We start from the raw sequence: 24142 nt of genomic DNA, 5'->3' as shown, positions 1-24142 counted from the left end.
TACATGGAGATTTGTCTTAACTAAGTCTGTCTCTTCAACAATGATTAAGTTAAAGTTAAAGTACCGATGATTGTCACACAGATTGATTGATTGATTGATTGATTGAAACTTTTATTAGTAGATTGTACAGTACAGTACATTTTCCACTCAATTGACCACTAAATGGTAACACCCAAATAAGTTTTTGAATTTGTTTAAGTCAAGGTCCATGTTAATCAGTTCATGGTAGTGAAATTTTTCCTCTGCATTGTACCAATCCACTTGTTTACTCCCAGGGAGGTGAGGGTAGCATTGAGCAGCATCTTTGCCACGCCCGGGAATCATTTTTGGTGATTATTATTATTATTTTTTTTGCTGCTTTTCTTCATAGTTCTTTTTATTAATTTCACATTAACATTAACAATAAATTCAAACCCTCTTCATCCCCTACCCCTGCTGTCACTCTCAAAACAAAAAACAAAACCAAAGTAAGAGTATATACTAAAGTACCCAGAATAAAATAAATATATAAATGAATAAATAAATAAATAAATAAATATAAATCAATACAAGGCACTTGAGACAAAGTACAAACCCCGTTTCCATATGCGTTGGGAAATTGTGTTAAATGTAAATATAAACGGAATACAATAATTTGTAAATCCTTTTTAACTCATATTCAATTGAATGCACTACAAAGACAAGATATTTGATGTTCAAACTCGTGAACTTTATTTTTTTTTTTGCAAATAATAATTAACTTAGAATTTCATGGCTGCAACACGTGACAATGTAGTTGGGAAAGGGCATGTTCACCACTGTGTTACATCACCTTTTCTTTCAACAACACTCAATAAACGTTTGGGAACTGAGGAAACTAATTGTTGAAGCTTTGAAAGTGGAATTCTTTCCCATTCTTGCTTGATGTACAGCTTAAATTGTTCAACAGTCCGGGATCTTGTTGTCGTATTTTACGCTTCATAATGTGCCACACATTTTCGATGGGAGACATGTCTGGACTGCATGCAGGCCAGGAAAGTACCTGCACTCTTTTACTACAAAGCCACGCTGTTGTAACACGCGGCTTGGCATTGTCTTGCTGAAATAAGCAGGGGCGTCCATGATATCGTTGCTTGTATGACAACATATGTTGCTCCAACACCTGTATAGACCTTTCAGCATTAATGTTGCCTTCACAGATGTGTAAGTTACCCATGTCTTGGGCACTAATACACCTCCATACCATCACAGATGCTGGCTTTTGAACTTTGCGCCTATAAAAAACCGGATGGTTATTTTCCTCTTTGTTCCGGAGGACACCACGTCCACAGTTTCCAAATATAATTTGAAATGAGGACTCGTCAGACCACAGAACACCTTTCCATTTTGCATCAGTCCATCTTAGATGAGCTTGGGTCCAGCGAAGCCGGCGGCGTTCCTTGGTTTGGTGATAAATGGCTTTCGCTTTGCATAGTAGAGTTTTAACTTGCACTTACAGATGTAGCGACCAACTGTAGTTACTGACAGTGGTTTTATGAAATGTTCCTGAGCCCATGTGGTGATATCCTTTACACACAGATGTCGGTTTTTGATGCAGTACCACCTGAGGGATCAAAGGTCCGTATTATCATCGCTTACGTGCAGTGATTTCTCCAGATTCTCTGAACCTTTTGATGATTTTACGGACCGTAGATGGTAAAATCCCTAAATTCATTTCAATAGCTCGTTGAGAAATGTTGTTCTAAAACTGTTCGACAATTAGCTTACAAATTGGTGACCCTCGCCCCATCTTTGTTTGTGAATTACTTAGAATTTCATGGAAGCTGCTTTTATACTCAATCATGGCACCCACCTGTTCCCAATTAGCCTGCACACCTGCAGGATGTTCCAAATAAGTGTTTGATGAGCATTCCTCAACTTAAACAGTATTTATTGCCACCTTTCCCAACTTCTTTGTCACGTGTTGCTGGCATAAATTATGTTGTCTTTGTAGCATATTCAACTGAATATGGGTTGAAAATAATTTGCTAATCATTGTATTTCGTTTATATTTACATCTAACACAATTTCCCAACTCATATGGAAACGGGGTTTGTAGTTGACATTTTTTGGTGATTTAACCCCCAATTCCAACCCTTGATGCTGAGTGCCAAGCAGGGTAGGTAATGGGTCCCATTTTTTTAATCTTTGGTATGACTCGGAATGGTCGTCCTGCGCCATCATTTCCATGATGAAATTACAGATCGATTTAGTCCTCAGGTCAATTATGGAAAGCATTTTGAACTTTCCAAATGCTGATGTTCTGGCTTTTGGGGCAGCTTCTTTAGCAGCAGCCGTCTTTACGTGGGGCCTTTGGAGACATCGCTCATATTAACCTCTCGCAAACACCGGTGTGAGATCCATTTGAATCGTCTCAAATGTCTCCCCATAGTCTCTGTAGGCTTTGAAAACGCCGTCGTAGCCAAGCTGGCATTTTCAAAAGGTTTGATGTGTCAAATCTAGATGTTTTTTTTTCTCCCCTTCTTGCGAAATGTAAAATAACATTTGACGCAAATGTCACATGAAATGTCTTTTCTCTGAAACAGTGAATAAGTCCCACACAAACAACGCCACGTTTGTTTACAAATAGTTCACGACGTCCTATGACTGGGAAGGCTTAATCTACGGCTAACCTTGCCTGACTGCCACGTTTTTTTCGTTTTTCTGCGTTTTTTTTTTTATGTGATGGGATTTATCGGTAGGATGTCTTAATTCCCCTTATATCGGCCCGATATTCATCATTCATACTAGGGTTGTACGGTATACCGATACTAGTATAGTATTGGGGTACTAACAAATCAAAAACGGTACTATACTATGTTTGAAAAGTACCAATTCGCCCTTTTTTTTTTACAGGCATGACAGTGCGTTGTCGTCATTCCTGTAAAAAAATGCTGGTTTCACGAGCGCAGGAGCATGTTCGGCAGCGCACAATCACGGAGTACTTACAAGCAAACGCAGTGTGTAGACAGAAAAGGGAGAACAGACGCATTTTGGCTTAAAAACTAACGATAAAGGTGAAGTTATAACTAGAGATGTCCGATAATAGCGGACTGCCGATATTATAAGCCGATAAATGCTTTAAAATTTGATATAAAATTTGAGCGGGAGTCTCGCGGCTGTGTTGGATCCATTATGGATTGAACTTTCTCAGTATCATGTTGGACCCACTCGACATCCATTGCTTTCGTCCTCTCCAAGGTTATCATAGTCATCATTGTCACCGACGTCCCACTGGGTGTGAGTTTTCCTTGCGCTTATGTGGGCCTACCGAGGATGTCATAGTGGTTTGTGTTGTGGTTTGTGCAGCCCTTTGAGACACTAGTAATTTAGGGCTATATAAGTAAACGATTGATTGATATCGGAAATTATCCGTATAGGTTTCAAAAATAAGATTTATGACTTTTTAAAACACCGCTGTGTACTCTGACGTAGGGAGGAGTACAGAGCACTGCCTCTGCATGCCGGCCCAATCACAAAATATCTACGGCTCTTCTCACACACAAATGAATGCATTCGTACTTGGTCAACAGCCATACAGGTCATATTAAGGGTGGCTTTATATCCAACTTTAACACTGTTACAAATATGCGCCACACTCTGAACCCACACCAAACAAAAATGACAAACACATTTTGGGAGAACATCTGCACCGTAACACAACATTAACACAACAGAATAAATACCCAGAACCCCTTGCAGCACTAACTCTTCCGGGACGCTATAATATACACCCCCTGCTACCCTGCTCCACCCAACCCCGCCCACCTCAACCTCCTCATGCTCTCTCAGCGAGCGCATGTCTCGAATTCCAAGCTGCTGTTTTGAGGCATGTTAAAAATAATAATGCACTTTGTGACTTCAATAATAAATATGGCAGTGCCATGTTGCCACTTTTGTCCATAACTTGAGTTGATTTATTTTGTAAAACATTGTTACATTGTTTAATGCATCCAGCGGGGCATCAGAACAAAATTAGGCATAATAATGTGTTGATTCCACGACTGTATATATCGGTATCGGTTGATATCGGAATCAATCGGTAATTAAGAATTGGACAATATCGGATTATTGGATATCGGCAAAAAAGCCATTATCAGACATCTCTAGTTAGAACACTGAAATGCCCCCAGGAAGAGGTGCTTTAAAACATAGCTAGTTAGTGAAGTGAAGTGAATTATATTTATATAGCGCTTTTCTCTAGTGACTCAGAGCGCTTTACATAGTGAAACCCAATATCTAAGTTACATTTAAACCAGTGTGGGTGGCACTGGGAGCAGGTGGGTAAAGTGTCTTGCCCAAGGACACAACGGCCGTGACTAGGATGGCGGAAGCGGGGATCGAACTTGGAACCCTCAAGTTGCTGGCATGGCCGTTCTACCAACCGAACTATATATATATATATATATATATATATATATATATATATATATATATATATATATGATCTATAGTATACTATATATATACTATATATAGTTAGCGGTTGAAGTCCATCCGCAATCGGCAGTGTTTTAGCTACTTCTAAATCACTAATCCTCGTCTCCATGACGACACATAAAGTACGTTTCTTACAAGTATCTTCCCTGCAGGACGAGGAATAGATAAACATGCTTCATTAGCTCACCGGCGTCACAATGTAAACACATACCATGGGTACTGTAGATCTACACCTGACACTGTAATGATACCAAGTACAAGAGCGTATCTAGTCGATGCTACTATGATTACATGAATATTTTTTTATCATCACTGTGGAGGACTCTCTCCGCCGGGTTCTTCGGACCACCCAGCACAGACATGACAGTCTCGACAGGTTCACAACAATGTTTATTTTTCAATAAATCTTCGGTGTTTTTGCGCTTTTCAGCAGTTGTCTCCAGTGTCTGTCACTCTCGCTCTCGCTCTCTCATGTGCTCCAACTCCAACTCCACCTCTACTCTCCTCTCCGGCTGCTGCCTTTTAACAGAGCGACAAGTGATTACACAAACAGGCCCATGTGGGCAGTCCACGCACCTGTCGCTGATCTCGCAGCCGGGCCTGGCACAACCCGCTACGCTGCAGGTCCGCAGGCCACCCCCCACACAGTCACAAAATATTTTTTCTTCTTTTTTTAAAATTCATATATTAATACTTATACACTCAGAAAATATGTCCCTGGTCACATGAGTACTTAAATTACTCTGTGTTCTTTGGCCCCATGTCTCACCCACACACACACACACACACACACACACACACACACACACACACACACACACACACACACACACACACACACACACACACACACACACACACACACACACACACACAGAGACATATATATATACACATATATATAATATATATATATATATATATATATATATATATATATATATATATATACACAGATTTGTATTTACAACATTAATAATATATACATACTATGCAAATATAAAAAAGCTAAGTTTTTAGTTATTTTATATTTTTTTACATTTTTTTGTTTGTAGTTGTTACTTCGTTATTACGGTATGTTTCTATACACACACACACACACACACACACACACACACACACATATATATATATATATATATATATATATATATATATATATATATATATATATATATATATAAATTTTAAATTTTGACCAAAAGAGGTCACATTTTAATCTCTTACACACACATGCTAGTACATATGTTGGCCAGAGGGGGAGCACTTCACATTTTTACACAAACTTGTTATTTCATATGTTAACCAGAGGGGCAGCACTTTTAAAAGAGACACACAGGCAATTTGAAAAATCCCTCTTAATTGAACCACCCCAATTTAGATAGTTTTCACCACCAGGGGTGCAAATGAAACATTCTCTATTAGATGCAATAGTTTTCCGTATTTTACATTTTCATTGTTTCAATTTATCAAACACTTGTTGTCAAAGACGAGCATAGAGGGAGGCCACCTTCCTATTTTGCTTTCTTGAATTCAGTCCTGTTTCTCACCTTCTTTATCAAAGTGCTGGCACTCTAAGTGTTCTTTGGCCCCATTTCGCAGTGTTTTAATATTGATCTCATCACTCTAGTATCCACCTCATCTTCCACACACACTGTCGTACACACACAACAGCTCAAATCCCCCACAATCCCCTTCCCCACCTGACCCTCCTCCTGCGTAGCGCTGCTGAGGACACGTCGACACGGCAGGCTGCTGGCAAACCAGCAGCACCAACTGTGGTCCTTTGATACAAATCTCAGCAAGAGTTCTGCGCCTTCTAATGATGAGAACATTTCATGATACACAGCCAACTGGCGTTTAGTCTGAAATACCTAAACTCATTCTTAGACTTGGACTTCCTTTTATTGTCATTAAAATTAGAATTTTATAGTACAGATAAGAACATTTTGTTGCATTAACTCGTTATAGTGCAGGATAAAAGAGCAATAAGGTGCGGATATAAATAAATAAATTACTGTACAGATAAATATATTGCAATTTTTGCATATGCATCCACATTTATGGATGTATGTTGTTATATTCCAGCCAATAAATCCGTTTTGGGTGGGGATTGAGGGGATTGTTATGATGCGTTCAAGAAGTGTAGGGAAACATGTTGAAACTAATGATGTCCGATAATTATCATTTTTATATAATATATACAATATATAACAATTACCCTGTACAATATTACAGTATACAGTGGGGCAAAAAAGTATTTAGTCAGCCACCGATTCTGGAAGTTCTTCCACTTAAAATGAGAGAGGTCTGTAATTTTCATCATAGGTACACTTCAACTGTGAGGGACAGAATGTGAAAAACAAAATCCAGGAATTCACATTGTAGGAATTTTAAAGAATTTATTTGTAAATTATGGTGGAAAATAAGTATTTGGTCAACCATTCAAAGCTCTCACTGATGGAAGGAGGTTTTGGCTCAAAATCTCACGATACATGGCCCCATTCATTCTTTCCTTGACACGGATCAATCGTCCTGTCCCCTTAGCAGAAAAACAGCCCCAAAGCATGATGTTTCCACCCCCATGCTTCACAGTAGGTTTGGTGTTCTTGGGATGCAACTCAGTATCGTTCTTCCTCCAAACACGACCAGTTGAGTTGATACCAAAATGGATACATGGATGATACAGCAGAGGATTGGGAGAATGTCATGTGGTCAGATGAAACCGAAATATAACTTTTTGGTATAAACTCAACTCGTCGTGTTTGGAGGAAGAAAATACTGAGTTGCATCCCAAGAACACCATACCTACTGTGAAGCATGGGGGTGGAAACATCATGCTTTGGGGCTGTTTTTCTGCTAAGGCGACAGGAAGATTGATCCGTGTTAAGGAAAGAATGAATGGGGCCATGTATCGTGAGATTTTGAGCCAAAACCTCCTTCCATCAGTGAGAGCTTTAAATGATTGACCAAATACTTATTTTCCACCATAATTTACAAATAAATTATTTAAAATTCCTACAATGTGAATTCCTGGATTTTTTTTTCACATTCGGTCCCTCACAGTTGAAGTGTACCTATGATGAAAATGACAGACCTCTGCATTCATTTTAAGTGGGAGAACTTGCACAATCGGTGGCTGACTAAATACTTTTTTGCCCCACTGTATATAACAGCTACAGCATAAAATAGAGAGTAAATCCAGCAGAAAATATAGATTATAAACAAAGAGAGGTAGCTAACATAGAAGCGGTTTACTGGCGTCATATTGCAGTCTATGTTGTGTTTAACTTAGAGGAGTGACGGCAAACGGACACCAGGTGGCAGTAATGTCCAAAGATTTATTTTATACATACATATTAACCATATATATATATATATATATATATATATATATATATATATATATATATATATATATATATATATATATATATTTATATATGTATAATAATCAAGCAATATAAAATAAACTAAGGACATGGAGAGTGGACGAGATCCAAAAGTATATAGTATATGTGGTGTGAGGCTATGTGTGTGATTACCTGAGGTGTGTGTTATCAAAGTGTTGACGAGAGCGAAGGAACGAGGAAGTCCGTGGGGCAGGGAGAGGATCCAGGGCGAACGAGAGGCGTCTAGAGGAACGTGTCCAAGCGAGAGGTCGAGAATCCAAAAGGCAGTCCGGGAGGCAAGGGGAATAACAGGGGATCACAGTAAAACACGGGGAGCGCTGCGGGAAGACAACAGGGAACATCAGAAACAACAGAAACACGGAAGTCGCAGGGGAAGAGCGATTACGCGGGATGGAAGCCAGATACAGGATGCTTACACAGTTACAGAAGTCTATACTCCGGCGCCGGTATGCCAGGTTGTCCAGGCTTATGAAGGCAGGTCCTTTATCACGGGCAGGTGTGGTGATTGTCCGTGAACGATTGCAGCTGGCAGCTGCTGCAGGGCGGAGACACGCGCGGCTCGTCCCTGGATGTTCGCGTGTCCCGAGGTGCGCACAGACGGGTGAGCGGCGCTGGCAGGAGTCCGAGCCGTCACAGTCTACAGTTATCTCTTCTGTGTGACTGCCATCTACTGGTCACACTTATCAGTACACCATGTACCTGTCACTGATGACAACTATTAAACAGACGAGAAGCAAGGAATCATGCGGAGACAGAGTTAAGTTTGGCTCTTTTGAGGAAACACATTTTTTTGGGTTGTACTCTAGTTACGGATCCAAACTACCTTTTTAAAAGTCCAGTTCACGTGCTTCCTCTATTTATTAGGGAGGTCCCTGGTTACATCACCGAAGCTGTCGCTGAGGGAAAGGGGGTAATCTCGGCAGCTCCAGTTCGACACAATATATGATTATACAAAAATGAAAATGTGCTGATTGTCGTGATATCCCCTTGTCCACCATTTACCTGTCAGGTTCAAATACTGATGACATCTATTAAACAGACGAGAAGCAAGGAATTATGCAGAGACAGAGTTCAATTTGGCTCAGTTGAGGAGTCACATTTTTTGGGGGCTATACTTTAGTCCAAACTACGTTCTAAAAGTCCAGCCCACGTGCTTACTCTATTTATCCGGGAGGTCCCTGGTTACATCACTGAAGCTGTAGCTGAGGGAAAGGAGGTGATCTCGACAGCTCCAGTTAGACACAATATATGATTATACAAAAATGCAAATGTGCTGACAGTCGTGATATCGCCTTGTCTCTGCTCTGTTTGCGTCAGGGTACTCGATGTTCGGCCTTGGCAGTCAGCAGAGTCTGGAAACAGACACCGATACAAGACTGGCTTGCAATCTTTTGGACTTCCAACTTTGCACAGACACTAAGCACAACCATAAATATTCTGTTCTGTTCATTATAAGGCGCACTGTCGATTTTTGAGAAAATTATAAGATTTTAAGTGCGCCTTTGTCAGGACTGTGACTTGGATTTGTTTTGCTTCGCCGACACAGAGGAAATTTGGAACGAGCCAGGCGTGAATGTGAGTACATGATAGATTTATTTATACACTATAATACAAAAAGGGAAAACAAAGTGGGGAGTATTAATCTAGACTAAACTCCAAACAAACAGCACAATGGCACGACTATATACAAATAAACAAAAGATACTAACAATGGTACAAAACAACCCAAACAATTGCACAGAGGCATAAATATAAACACGATCTTACGTGGTGTGGTCAAATCAATAATCAGCGTGGCAAGGCAAGGTAGGTGCGTGGTCATCAGGGTTTGATACAAAGTCCGGTAGGTAAAGCAAGTACACAAGCACAGTTCCCAGCCCGAGAAACAGAAAACAAATAACTTAAATACTAGCTGTGGTAATTGGAAACAGGTGTGAGCCTGAGGACAGGGGCGTGACTTGGAGACCAGGTGGAAACTAATGAGTAACTATGGAAACAAACAAAACCAGGAAGTGCAAAACGGGAAACAAGAGTCCAAAAAACAAAACATAACATGACCAAACATAACACCTGTTTCACAGGCACGACAGCCTTATAGTCCGGAAAATACGCTACTTTGGGTGACCACCGGAGCAGATAATGTAGACTCGGGATCGGTTGACGACTGAACCAGTATGAACCTGTGACCACCTGGTGTGGACGCCAGGTAATTAAAAGGTGGTAATTGACAATGTCTAACAGGTGTAATGGTAATGATCACTGCTGGAAATCAACAATCTAGGAATGTAGAGAGGAAAACACAACCACACAAACACCACAGGCAGGCAGAATACACCAACTTTGTCAGAGGTATTTGGTGTCGAACCCCAAGATGCAGAGATGGAGGCAGGCATGGAGTGAGCAAAAATGATTTTTAAAAGATAGTAAGACAAAATCAAACAAAGGGTTCAAACCAAAAGCGCGCACGTGGGCGGAATAACAAACTAAGAGAGCTAGCACTGGGAGCTAGAAAAACAAAAAGGAACTTTAGCATGGAAGCTAGAGGATAACAAACAGAAAAACTGGAAATAGCTAATGGCTAACAAAAACAGCTTACCGCTACGACGACCAGGACAACATGTAGCACGACAGGTAGTAGCTGAAATGATGCCAGACACGACAGGTAGCAAAGACACAAGAGTGACATGAGGCAACGACGATACAAATGACAATACAATAATCCAGCAACTGACACAAGACGAAGAGGGTACAAATAGGAGCGGGCTGATTGGCAACAGGTGTGACCAGGTGCCAATCAGCCGCAGCTGAGGAGGAACACAGCACTCAGGGAACAAGACAGGAAGCTGACAAAATAAGAGCACTAGACAGGAACTAAAGACAGGAGATACTAAACACAGAGGAAACAGACAAATGCAGAGGAAAACTAAAACATACACAAACTGTCAGGGGAAAGCCTGACAAAATTACTGATAAGATCTATTTATTACCTATTGTTTACTTGTGTAGATTGGTATGGACATATTTCTAACCTTGTGTAAGTAACCAGTGGTGACTGACTCAATCTAGGAATGTAGAGAGGAAAACACAACCACACAATCACCACCGGCAGGCAGAATACACCGACTTACTGATAGGATCTATTTCTTACCTGTTGTTTATTTGTGTGGATCGGTATGGACATATTTCTAACTTTGTGTAAGTAACCAGTGGTGGCTGACTCAATCTAGGAATTCAGAGAGGAAAACACAACCACACAATCCCCACCGGCAGGCAGAATACACCGACTTACTGATACGATCTATTTCTTACCTGTTGTTTATTTGTGTAGATCGGTATGGACATATTTCTAACCTTGTGTAAGTAACCAGTGGTGACTGACTGGTTGAACGATCAGGTTGTATTGCCAACGTGTGTGTCAGGTTTGTGTAGTTTTCCCCCCTTCAGTTCTTCTTGCACTGATAGCCCTCACAAACAACACATCTGGATGCTGTTTCCATGGCAACCGGCCTCCTATATCAGCCCCTGGCATCAGTCTCTTGTGATGGACAAGTGTGAGATTAGTCGGATGTGCAGACAAGATTGTTTTCGGCCTGATATGCATCCCCCTAACTGTAATATATCTCATTGCTGTGATGACTTGATCAAAAGTACACACTACACTTTTTTACACACAAAAACAGCTGTGAGTCTTTACTATTTTGCTGTGTTATGACTTGGGATCGAACAATCCTCTCGACTCTTCAAGTGTTGAAAAGAAGGGGAAAAAAAGAAATAACTCGCCTATCCTGAATTTATTTTTGGCTGGGAGATTACGTTCTTGTTCACGACGTCTCTTGGTAGAAATGTGAGAATTAAAAGATAAACAGCTTGAGGCGGTGGACCGTCTTCCTGCCTAGACTCAAAGGACATCAAACTGTTTGCGATAAGCTCGGAGGAAATTTGACGTCTTTACTGTAATCGTTATCGACGGGGATTTTTTTTTTTTCACCGCTTTCAGAATACAGAAATGTTAAACAGTTTTACTAACTCTATTTTTTTTTTAATGTCTGTTTCAGTCAGTTTTTTCCCAGTCAATTTATTATGTAAAAAACCCAAAACCAGTGAAGTTGCTATGTTGTGTAAATAAAAACAAAATACAATGATTTGCAAATCCTTTCCAACCTATATTCAGTTAAATAGACTGCAAAGACAAGATACTTAACATTCGAACTTTTTGCAAATAATAGCTCATTTGGAATTTGATGCCTGCAACTTGATTAAAAAAAGCTGGCAAAAAAGACTGAGAAAGTTAAAGAATGCTCATCAAAATCTTATTTGGAACATCAAACAGGTGAACAGGCTAATTGGGAACAAGTGGGTGCCATGATTGGGTATAAAAGCAGCTTCTATGAAATGCTCAGTCATTCACAAACAAGGATGGGTCGAGGGTCACCCCTTTGTGTGGGAAAATTGTCGAACAGTTTAAGAACAACATTTCTCAACAAGCTATTGCAAGGAATTTAGGAATTTCACCAAAGGGTCAAAAAGGGCTGGAGAAATCACTGCACGAAAGCAGCAAGGCTGAAAACCACCACTGTATACCCGTGACCTTCGACCCCACAGGCGGTACTGCATCAAAAAGCGACATCAATGTGTAAGGGATATCACCACATGGGTTCAAGAACACCACTGTCAGTAACTAGAGTTCGTTGATACATCTTTAAGTGCGAGTTAAAACTCTACTATGCAAAGCAAAAGCCATTTGTCAACAACACCCAGAAACCCTACTAGCTTCGCTGGGCCCGAGCTCATCTAAAATGAATTGATGCAAAGTGTGAAAGTGTTCTGTAGTCTAACAAGTCCACATTTCACATTGTTTTTGGAAACTGTGGACATCATGTCTTACGGAACAAAAAGGAAAAGAACCATCCTGATTGTTCAAAAGCCAGCATCTGTGATGGTATGGGGGTGTATTAGTTCCCAAGGCATGGATAGCTTACACATCTGTGAAGGCACCATTAAGGTACATACAGGTTTTGGAGATACAGGTTTGGTAAGAATTCCAACCGAAAAGCTTAAAAAAATTTGCTGTCCTTTTTTGAATGTATTGTTACCTCTTGGCAGCTAAAACTACAATTCCAATTCTATGCAAAAAAATGTTGACGAAATGTTAAATATTTGACACTTTGAACAATTGTTCGATTAAGTAGCGCATTTAAAAATACATTCGTTCAGTTTTTTCAATGTTTATCATGAAATCAAATAAGTATTAGAAATTGTTGGAATTCATCGGTATCGTCGACCGAAATTCTGGTATTGTGACAACCCGACCTGAAAATTTCACCCAAATCTATGCGGAATGTTTTTAGTTATGTTGCTAAGTAACTAACAGACGGACAAACCGCTGAAAAAACATACATTTCTGTCAATTGAAAAGACTGCAAAGACATGTCATGTTTCGTCGTCTCTGGTTCTTTGTGTATTTCATGTAATGAACATACTGCTGATTTAAAGAAAATTGCCCTGTAGCCGTTAAAAGTAAAACTTTAGGTTACACTTTAGTATGGGGAACATATTCACCATTAATGAATTGCTTACTAAAGTAACAAAGACTTCATTTATAGTTATTTGGACACTAGGTGTCAGGTTCAAACATTGATAACATATTCAACAAGACAAGATGCAAGGAATTAAACAGAGACAGAATTACATTTGGCTCAATTGAGGAGAGACGTCTGGACTGTACAGTCTCCATCACACTCTGACGAAAGATTGTACGCCTCCTCTTTTATTTGGACTTTCTGTTATGATCCGCTGCCCGGATCATAGTCTATTTATGTTTTCTGGTTCTCTTGTGTTCTCAGCACCTTTGAGTTTGTGTGTCTCAGTTGCCATGACGCAGATTACATTCACCAGCCTCTGATTAATGTTCGGGACGCGCCTCTGTTGCCGGGCACGGATCGTACGGCTATTTAGTCCATGCCCTGGCCTCACTCGGTCTGGCTTCCTAGTTTGTTTAATACAAAAAATGACGATGTTGGTTTCCTGCTCTGTACCTGCAAGCTTCCACGCTAGGCTCCTTTTACCTTCTAGCTCCCACGCTAGCTCCTTTAGTTTTTCCTTAAGTGCTATTAGCACGTTTTTCTTTGTTACCCTCTGATTTATTTCTAAATAAATCATTTGTTTCTACCTGCACGCTGTGTTCGAAGCCCGACCTGCATTCCTGGGAGAACAAACCCCGCATCACGATGCTACCCGGTCGTCACACTTCTCCTGATTACATGGCAACAGCTGTTTCTTAGGGACAGGGGTCGTAAACAGGTGCTGCCTTGGGCCACAAAACAGTTCAAAGAAAAGGTCGTAAAACAGTTAAAAGAAAACAGCTGTTTCTAAGGGACAGGGGTCGTAAACAGGTGCTGCCTTGGGCCACAAAACTGTTCAAAGAAAAGGTCGTAAAACAGTTCAAAGAAAAGGTCGCCTTGAGGGGAGTCGGGCCTTGCTCCCCCTCGGTTTTGTAGTTCTCGGGTCAATACAACATATTTCTGTGGATTACAATACATCAAAGAAACATAACACATTCATGTTGCTTCCCATCATACACAGTGGAGTTATAAAAGCCTTCTTCTTGGTAGGATCAAATACACTTTTGTCCTTTCGCCGGGAACTCATGGCATTACAAAGTTTTGTGATAACTTAGATTCAATTATTCTGACACTAGGGGGACATGTAAGGGTTAGGGTTAGGGTTACTAATAACCAATAATTCTGAGGTTATGGAGGGAAGACTCTTAGCTCATGACTTACTGGTTGTGTAATAAGGCCATGCAGAATAAGGCATTAATAAGTACTTAATAAAGACATTACATGGCACTAGCTGTTTCTAAGGGACAGGGGTCCTAAACAGGTGCTGCCTTGGGCCACAAAACAGTTCAAAGAAAAGGTCGTAATCAGTTCAAAGAAAAGGTCGTAAAACAGTTCAAAGCAAATGTCACCTTGAGGGGAGCCGGGGCTTGCTTCCCCTCGGCTTTGTAGTTATCGGGTCAACACAACATCTTTCTGTGGATTACAATACATCAAGGAAACATAACACATTCATGTTGCTTCCCATCATACACAGTGGAGTTATAAAAGCCTTCTTCTTGGTAGGATCAAAGACACATCTGTCCTTTCGCCGGGAACTCATGGCATTCCAAAGTTTTGTGATAACTTAGATGCAATTATTCTGACACTAGAGGAACATATAAGGGTTAGGGTTGGGGTTAGGGCTACTAATAAGCAATAATTCTTAGGGTATGGAGGGAAGACTCTTAGCTCATGGCTTACTGGTTGTGTAATAGGGCCATGCAGAATAAGGCATTAATAAGTACTTAATAAAGACATTACATGGCAACAGCGGTTTCTAAGGGACAGGGGTCCTAAACAGGTGCTGCCTTGGGCCACAAACTGTTCAAAGAAAAGGTTGTAATCAGTTCAAAGAAAAGGTTGGAAAGCAGTTCAAAGCAAATGTCACCTTGAGGGGAGCCGGGGCTTGCTTCCCCTCGGCTTTGTAGTTCTCGGGTCAATACAACATCTTTCTGTGGATTACAATACATCAAAGAAACATAACACATTCATGTTGCTTCCCATCATACACAGTGGAGTTATAAAAGCCTTCTTCTTGGTAGGATCAAAGACACTTTTGTCCTTTTGCCGGGAACTCATGGCATTACAAAGTTTTGTGATAACTTAAATACAATTATTCTGACACTAGGGGAACATATAAGGGTTAGGGTTGGGGTTAGGGCTACTAATAAGCAATAATTCTTAGGTTATGGAGGGAAGACTCTTAGCTCATGGCTTACTGGTTGTGTAATAGGGCCATGCAGAATAAGGCATTAATAAGTACTTAATAATTACATTACATGGCAACAGCTGTTTCTAAGGGACAGGGGTCGTAAACATGTGCTGCCTTGGGCCACAAAACTGTTCAAAGAAAAGGTTGTAAACGGTTCAAAGAAAAGGTCGTAAAACAATTCAAAGAAAAGGTCGCCTTGAGGGGAGTCGGGCCTTGCTCCCCCTCGGCTTTGTAGTTCTCGGGTCAATACAACATCTTTCTGTGGATTACAATACATCAAAGAAACATAACACATTCATGTTGCTTCCCATCGTACACAGTGGAGTTATAAAAGCCTTCTTCTTGGTAGGATCAAAGACATTTTTGACCTTTCCCCGAGAACTCATGGAATACAAAGTTTTGTGATAACTTAGATACAATTATTCTCACACTAGGGGAACATATAAAGGTTAGGGTTAGGGTTACTTTTTTCATTTTATTTTTTTTATTCAATCCAACAAAACAGTACACGGCATTGCCATAACAATGCAATCCAATTCCGGGACCAAACCCAACCCAGCAACACTCAGAACAGCAACAACAAACAGAGCTATTGAGAAGACAAAGTCAATACAAAATCTTTCTGTGGATTAAAATACATCAAAGAAACATAACACCTCCATGTTGCTTCCCATCCTACACAGTGGAGTTTTGCAAGCCTTCTTCTTGGTAGGATCAAAGACAACTTTTGTACTTTTGCCGGGAACTCATGGCATTACAAAGTTTTGTGATAACTTAGATCCAATTATTCTGACACTAGGGGAACAATAAGGGTTAGGGGTACTAATAAGCAATAATCCTGAGGTTATGGAGGGAAGACTCTTAGTTAATGGCTAACTGGTTGTCTAGTAAGGCCATGCAGAATAAGGCATTAATAAATACTTAATAATGACTAATTAAGAGCCAATATGTTACTAGTTTGCATGTTAATAAGCAACTAATTAATGGTGAATATGTGTTCCCCATACTTAAGTGTTACCCAACTTTTTAATAAATGCACATACTTTATCGTTTCTTTTCCTCTGAAATATGCTTTCGTTCATTTGCTCACCAATAATCTTGAACCTCGATGTAAACAAATCTCTGTATATATAGACGTTAGATTCCGTTTTTTGAGTAAGTGAGGAATTCTCGGTCACTTCCAGCTGACTTGTTCATGCGGCGACGTGTTCACATTACTATGTAAACTCGCAGATATTGTCTGGAAGATTTGAAGTGAGCGCCGATGACTCATATTTTGAGAATTGATTTAATGAAGTCTCGGTGGGCGCCATCTGCATGAGCGCTCCTAATCCCTATTATCATAGTAAACAGAGGTCGGCACTTGCAGGCAGTTGGCAGTCCACTAATCCTCACTGTTGGTCGCGGCAATGCTGGGCGACGTTCTCAGGAGATAAGCGGCGGGGAGAAAACTAGGAACGTTTGGATTGTGTTGCAAGGATGCAAGGATTAGGAAAGAAAGACTCACACCTTCCACCTTTATTTCATGTGATGCATGTACAGTGCACATGTGGAAAAAGATACTGTGGAAGACTTGTGCCCTACGGGTTCTTCGGACCACCAATGACCGGCATGCCACGCTCCTCCAGGGTTACAGAGCGACAGGTGATTGGATAAACACGCCCAGGTGGGCCATCTACGCACCTGTCGCTGGTCTTGAAGCCTGTCCTGGCACACCGCGCTTCGCTGCAGGTCCGCAGGCCACGCCCCCACTTACAACAGATACATTTACTGATAATACAGTAGGATAGGATAGGATAGGATAGGTCTTTATTGTCATTGCACAAGTACAACAAAACGTTGCTTTCAGCACAAACCTGTTCATGATTAGACAAACAAACAGTGTACAGGGTTACAGAACAAGAACGCTGTTGGGAAAAAGGTAATCAATCAATCAATCAATCAATCAATCAATCAATGTTTATTTATATAGCCCCAAATCACAAATGTCTCAAAGGACTGCACAAATCATTACGACTGCGACATCCTCGGAAGAACCCACAAAAGGGCAAGGAAAACTCACACCCAGTGGGCAGGGAGAATTCACATCCAGTGGGACGCCAGTGACAATGCTGACTATGAGAAACCTTGGAGAGGACCTCAGATGTGGGCAACACCCCCCCCCCCCCTCTAGGGGACCGAAAGCAATGGATGTCGAGCGGGTCTCACATCATACTGTGAAAGTAAACGCTGGGGAAGGATGAGTAAAAAAATACTATCTAGACTGGGCTCCTAAGGGGGCCCAGTCTGGAGTGGTAAAAAACCTCCATAGCAAAGCACATATAAATATTACAACATACATCTGGAGATATCTAGCAACAGAGGGAAGGTAGTTCAAGGTCATGGTTGGTAGGCCGCATCTCTTAGGCGCTGACCATCCATTCATTACCCCCCACGGGATTTACGTCGAAGGCGTTGGTTTGGGGGGGGATGGGATGTGTATGTGTGGCGTACTATCTTTTTAGACATTCAAAGCTTCACAATTTGTGTGTTTGATGTGTTTCCGCGTACATCTTTGGGTTACTCAACGTCACCATGGTTCTTTGAAAACAGGGTGTTCCACTATTGCAGGGGTTCTTAACCCTTTTGACCTTGCGGCCCAAGTTTTATGTTACACCCATGGCATATTAGCGTTGGGTAGGCTTAATTGACTCCTTGTTGTGACGTCTGCTGTGCATGGTGGTGATGGTGCGTTGTTCCAAGATGCAGTTCGGGCTGGGACACAGCGTAAAGGTAAGAAATGCTGGTTTATTTAAACTTAAAAACAGACTAAGAACAGAAACACTGGTGCTAGGCAGAAAAGGCAAACCATAAGCGCTAGCATGGAAGCTAGGGAACTAAACACAGGAATAGCGTGGAAGCTAACAAGTACAAAACAGATTTTTCCAGAAACGGAGCAGCGTCGTCACTTGTCCTTGATAACAAAAGCTAGGATGCGAGAACGAGTCACAGAAAGGGCAGGCTTAAATAAGGATGGTAATCAACAAGCAGGTGTGCGTCAAAAGCAAGGAACAGGTGAAACTTATAGGCAACCATGGTGACAGAACAAACCAGGAAGTGCACAAACAAACTCAAAAATATGATCTGGCCAACGGATCATATGTGTTGTGGTTTTATTTGTATTCAATAGAGATGTCTGATAATAGCTTTTTTGCCGATATTCCGATATTGTCCAACTTTTAATTACCAATTCCGATATCAACCGATACTGATATATACAGTCGTGGAATGAACACAGTATTATGCCTAATTTCGTTGTGATGCCCCGCTGGATGCATTAAACAATGTAACAAGGTTTTCCAAAATAAATAAACTCAAGTTATGGAACAAAATGCTAACTCGGCACTGCCATATTTATTATTGAAGTCACAAAGTGCATTATTTTTTTAACATGCTTCAAAACAGCAGCTTGGCAGTTGGGACATGCTCTCCCTGAGACAGCATGAAGAGGTTGAGGTGGGCGGGGGTGGGGTTTTGGTAGGGGTTAGCGGGGGCGGGGGGGGGGTGTATATTGTAGCGTCCCGGGAGAGCTAGTGCTGCAAGGGGTTTCGGGTTTTTGTTCTGTTGTGTTTATGTTGTGTTACGGTGCGGATGTTCTCCCGAAATGTGTTTGTCATTCTTGTTTGGTGTGGGTTCACAGTGTGGCGCATGTTTGTAACAGTGTTAAAGTTCTTCATACGGCCACCCTCAGTGTGACCTGTATGGCTGTTGACCAAGTATGATTTGCATTCACTTGTTTGTGTGAAAAGCCATAGATATTTTGTTATTGGGCCGGCAAGCAAAGACAGTGCCTTTTAAGGTTTATTAGCGCCCTGTTCTTCACCCTACGTCCATGTACACAGCGGCGTTTTAAAAAGTAATGAATTTTACTTTTTGAAACCGATACCGATCATTTCCGATATTACATTTTAAAGCATTTATCGGCTGATAACATTCGGCAGCCCGATATTATCGGACATCTCTAGTATCCTGCCTACGTTTTTCCAGTGGTCCCTTGTTCCTTGGGTACGGCGCCTGCTGCTTTGGGTTGGGCTCTCTAAGTGGCTGGGGCCGTACTATGGCTCCCACACATACTGGGAGACATATATATTCTACATAAACACATACATACGTACATACTGTACACCCAAACTCAAACTGTGAGCTTTTTCTTGTGAAATTCCAACATTTTTTTCAAGACAAGCGTTTTTTTATATTTGCATAGTATGTATATGATATTAATGTTGTAAATACAAATCTTTATATATCTAGAAAGGGTGATCTTAAAGAGGTAGGCATTTTTTGGAGGTCTCAAGAAGGTACCAATACAAGAATCTGTGTGTGTGTGTGTGTGTGTGTGTGTGTGGTCTTGTATTTCTACCCTTCTTGAGACATCAACAAGGGAAAGTACCTTACATATGAGGACCGGTGAACGAGTTACGCCCGAAACCATGGTCCCAATACAGAAAACCATTGCATCTAATAGAGAATGTCTCATTTGCAGCAATGGTGGGGAAAACTATCAAAATTAGGGTGGTCCCAAAAAAGACGGGTACACACACATGTACAAGAAAAACTGAAAATTTCTGCAATATTATAACAAAAGTTGAAATTGTACAGTCGCAATTTTACAAGAAAAGCTTAAAATGTTGTACATTTTATGAAATTAGTCGTAATTTCACTCGACAAAAGTCACAATAGAAAACTTTAAAATGTGGGCAACATTACAATAACAATCAGAATTTTACTTGGCAAAATGATGACGAGTCATAATTTAACTCAAAAAATGTCATTATTTTACAAGAACAACATACAAATTCTGATAAACGTCAGATTTTTATATGACTAATGTCACCATTTTGCATGAAAAAGTAATCATTTTACGTACAAAAGAAATAATTGAAAATATTGCAATATTACAGAAGCAGAAAGAACATGAGGAATTGCTCCCAATTTTAGAAGAAAAAAAATCGACAAATATGCTTTTAGTTAATTTAGTTAGTTTTGATTTTTTTGTTTGTTTGTTTTTTGTTTTGTTTGTTTTTTGTTTTTAATCTTCATTATTACAGTTTATCTCTATATACATATTTTTTCTTTCTTTTAATCATTTTGGCCAAATGGGGCGCATTTCCATTTTTTTACACACGCTTGTTATTTCATATGTTGGCCAGAGGGGGAACACCTCGAATTACTGCTATTCTGTAAAAGAGAGGACAGACGAGGGCACCAGGTAATAATTAGTTGTATTGGATAGACAGACGGATGGATTATGACAACTATTGCATATTCCATGTTTTATTTTATTTTTTAATAACAAAGCATTTTTCATACATAACCCAAAACCAGTGAAGTTGGCACGTTGTGTAAATCGTAAATAAAAACAGAATACAATGATTTACAAGTTATTTTCAACTTTTATTCAATTGAATTAACTGCAAAGACAAGATATTTATTGTTCTAACTGAGATTTTTTTTTTTTTTGTGCAAATAATCATTACCTTACAATTTAATGGCACAGTGGCATTTTTACCACTGTGTTGCATGGCCTTTCCTTTTAACAACACTCCGTAAGGGTTTGGAAACTGAGGAAACATATTTTTTAAGCTTTTCAGTTGGAATTCTTTTCCATTGTTGCTTGATGTACAACTCAATTTGTTCCAACAGTCCATTTAGGCTTCATATTGCGCCACACATTTTCAATGGGAGACCGGTCTGGACTACAGGCAGGCCAGTCGAGTACCTGCACTCTTTTACTACGAAGCCACACAGTTGTAACACGTAGCTTGGTATTGTCTTGTTGAAATAAGCAGGGGCGTCCATGATAAAGTTGCTTGAATGGCAACATAGGTTGCTCCAAAACCTGTATGTACCTTTGAGCATTAATGGTGCCTTCACAGATGTGTAAGTTACCCATGCCTTGGCCACTAATGCACCCCCATACCATCACAGATGCTGGCTTTTGAACTTTGCCCCATAAAAATCAGGATGGTTGTTTTCCTCTTTGATCCGGAGGACACAACGTCCACAGTTTCCAAAAACAATTTGAAATGTGGACTCGTCAGACCACAGAACACTTTTCCGCTTTGCATCAGTCCATCTTGGGTAAGCTGAAGCCCAGCGAAGCCGGCGACGTTTCTGGGTGTTGTTGATATATGGCTTTGGCTTTGCACAGTAGAGTTTTAACGTGCACTTACAGATGTAGCAACAGTAGAGTTTTAACTTGCACTTACAGATGTAGCGACAAACTGTAGTTACTGACAGTGGTTTTCTGAAGTGTACTTGAGCCCATGTGATGATATTCTTTACGTACTGATGTTGCTTTTTGATGCAGAGATCAAAAGTCCGTAATATCGCTTACGTGCAGTGATTTCTCCAGATACTCTCAACCTTTTGTCGATATTACGGACTCAAAGATTGTGATTGAAGGACACAATTTCAAAAAAGTTCCCTTTAAAACTAAGATACTTACCAAAAGGTAAATGTTGCCATATGTTACCACCATGTATGTACTTTTACGCATCAATCATTCAATGTTTATTTATATAGCCCTAAATTACAAGTGTGTCAAAGAGACATTTGCGGTATAGAGCCCACATAAGGGCAAGGAAAAACTCACCCCAGTGGGACGTCGGTGACAATGACTATGAGAAACCTTGGAGAGGACCTCATATGTGGGCAACCCCCCCTACCCCCTTCCTCTAGGGGAGACCTAAAGCAATTGGAGGTCGAGCGGGTCTAACATTATATTGTGAAAGTCCAGTCCATAGTGGATCCAACATAACGGTGAGAGTCCAGTCCTTTGTGGATCCAATATAGTAGCGAGAGTCCCGTCCATAGTGGGGCTAGCAGGAGACCATCCCAAGCGGAGATGGGTCAGCAGCGCAGAGATGTCCCCAACCGATGCACAGGCGAGCAGCCCATCTCGGGTCCCGACTCTGGACAGCCAGCACTTCATCCATGGCCACCGGACCTGTCCCCCCCCCGCCCCCCTCCACAAGGGAGAGGGGGGGCAGAGGAGAAAAGAAAAGAAACGGCAGATCAACTGGTCAAAAAGGTAGTCTATTTAAAGGCTAGAGTATATACAAATGAGTTTTAAGTTGGGACTTAAATGCTTCTACTTAGGTAGCATCTCAAAATGCTCTATAGCCCGCAGACTTTTTCTGGACTCTGGGAATCACTAATAAGCCGGTGTTCTTTGAACGCAAATTTCTTGCCGGGACATGTCACGTCGGGGTCGCATGTTTATGCGGGGGTTGTTCTCCCAGGATGCAGACGGGAAACTCCGGACAAAGCGTGCAGATAGGAGATTAGTTATTTCTCATAAATCATATGACACACAAAAAGACAGGAAACAAACAAAAAGGAAAGAGTGCCGATCACACGGGAAGCTAAGGCCAAAACTTAGCACAGGAATCAGGAATCGAGAAACAGGAATAAACAATCGTGTTGCATACTGCAAATAAGGAAGCCAGACAGTGTGTGGCGAGCAACGTGAATTAATAGCTCTTTGATTAGTGCCCGACTGCAGGTGACTATCCCGGACACTTATCAGAGGCAGGTGATACTAATTTGTGTCCATGGCAAATTAAACAAACCCAGGGGTGCAGTAAAAAGGAACTGAGGGAGTCCAAAACTAAACGGAACATGATCCGGGCAATGGGTTATCATTGCTATGTGCTTCCACCTTATTGTGGCTCACTTACCACATTCAGAGCCGGATTATGTCAAACTCTTGAGGAAGTTGATCAAAACCAACGGTGCAAGCCTGTCATTTCTGCTACTCGTGCACGTCTGCAGTTTCTGTCTTGTTGTTTCTCATAATAAACGGCAAAGATGGACATTGTTTTATTATCAGTGATGCTAATTTTAACATTTTTCCGTTCAGGTTCAACTTTGAAGACGAGACACCAACAACAAACTTTGATACTTTCCCAGCAGCTATCCTTACCGTGTTTCAGGTAAGGTGGCATAATTACCACAAACACTATTTAGGTTAATCTTCTGTATAAAGGATAACATCATAAATTCATGGAAGCTGTAAGAATATTATCAGTTATGTTGATTACAAAACCCCGTTTCCATTTGAGTTGGGAAATTGTGTTGGATGTAAATATAAACGGAATACAATGATTTGCAAATCCCTTTCAACCCATATTCAATTGAATGCACTACAAAGACAAGATATTTGATGTCCAAACTCATAAACTTTATTTTTTTTTTCCAAAAAATAATTAACTTCGAATTTCATGGCTGCAACACGTGCCAAAGTAGTTGGGAAAGGGCATGTTCACCACTGTGTTACATCACCTTTTCTTTTAACAACACTCAAAAAACGTTTGGGAACTGAGGAAACTAATTGTTGAAGCTTTGAAAGTGGAATTATTTCCCATTCTTGTTTTATGTAGAGCTACAGTCGCTTCATAATGTGCCACACATTTTCG

General features: G+C 40.6%; 1 protein-coding gene across 1 annotated transcript in view; it reads left to right on the top strand.

Annotated features, from left to right (window-relative positions):
- The window catches only part of LOC133536415 (voltage-dependent N-type calcium channel subunit alpha-1B-like), a 446201-nt gene that overhangs the window by 212911 nt on the left and 209148 nt on the right, over positions 1–24142 (top strand). The window contains exon 15 of the mRNA XM_061876915.1: positions 23587–23659. Coding sequence (XP_061732899.1) covers positions 23587–23659 — 73 coding nt within the window. The remainder of the gene's footprint in view (positions 1–23586; positions 23660–24142) is intronic.

Source organism: Nerophis ophidion, linkage group LG17 (assembly GCF_033978795.1).
Source record: "Nerophis ophidion isolate RoL-2023_Sa linkage group LG17, RoL_Noph_v1.0, whole genome shotgun sequence".
Classification (NCBI taxonomy): domain Eukaryota; kingdom Metazoa; phylum Chordata; class Actinopteri; order Syngnathiformes; family Syngnathidae; genus Nerophis; species Nerophis ophidion.
The sequence above is the reverse complement of the archived record's forward strand: the minus strand, read 5'-3'. Positions and strand labels throughout refer to the sequence as shown.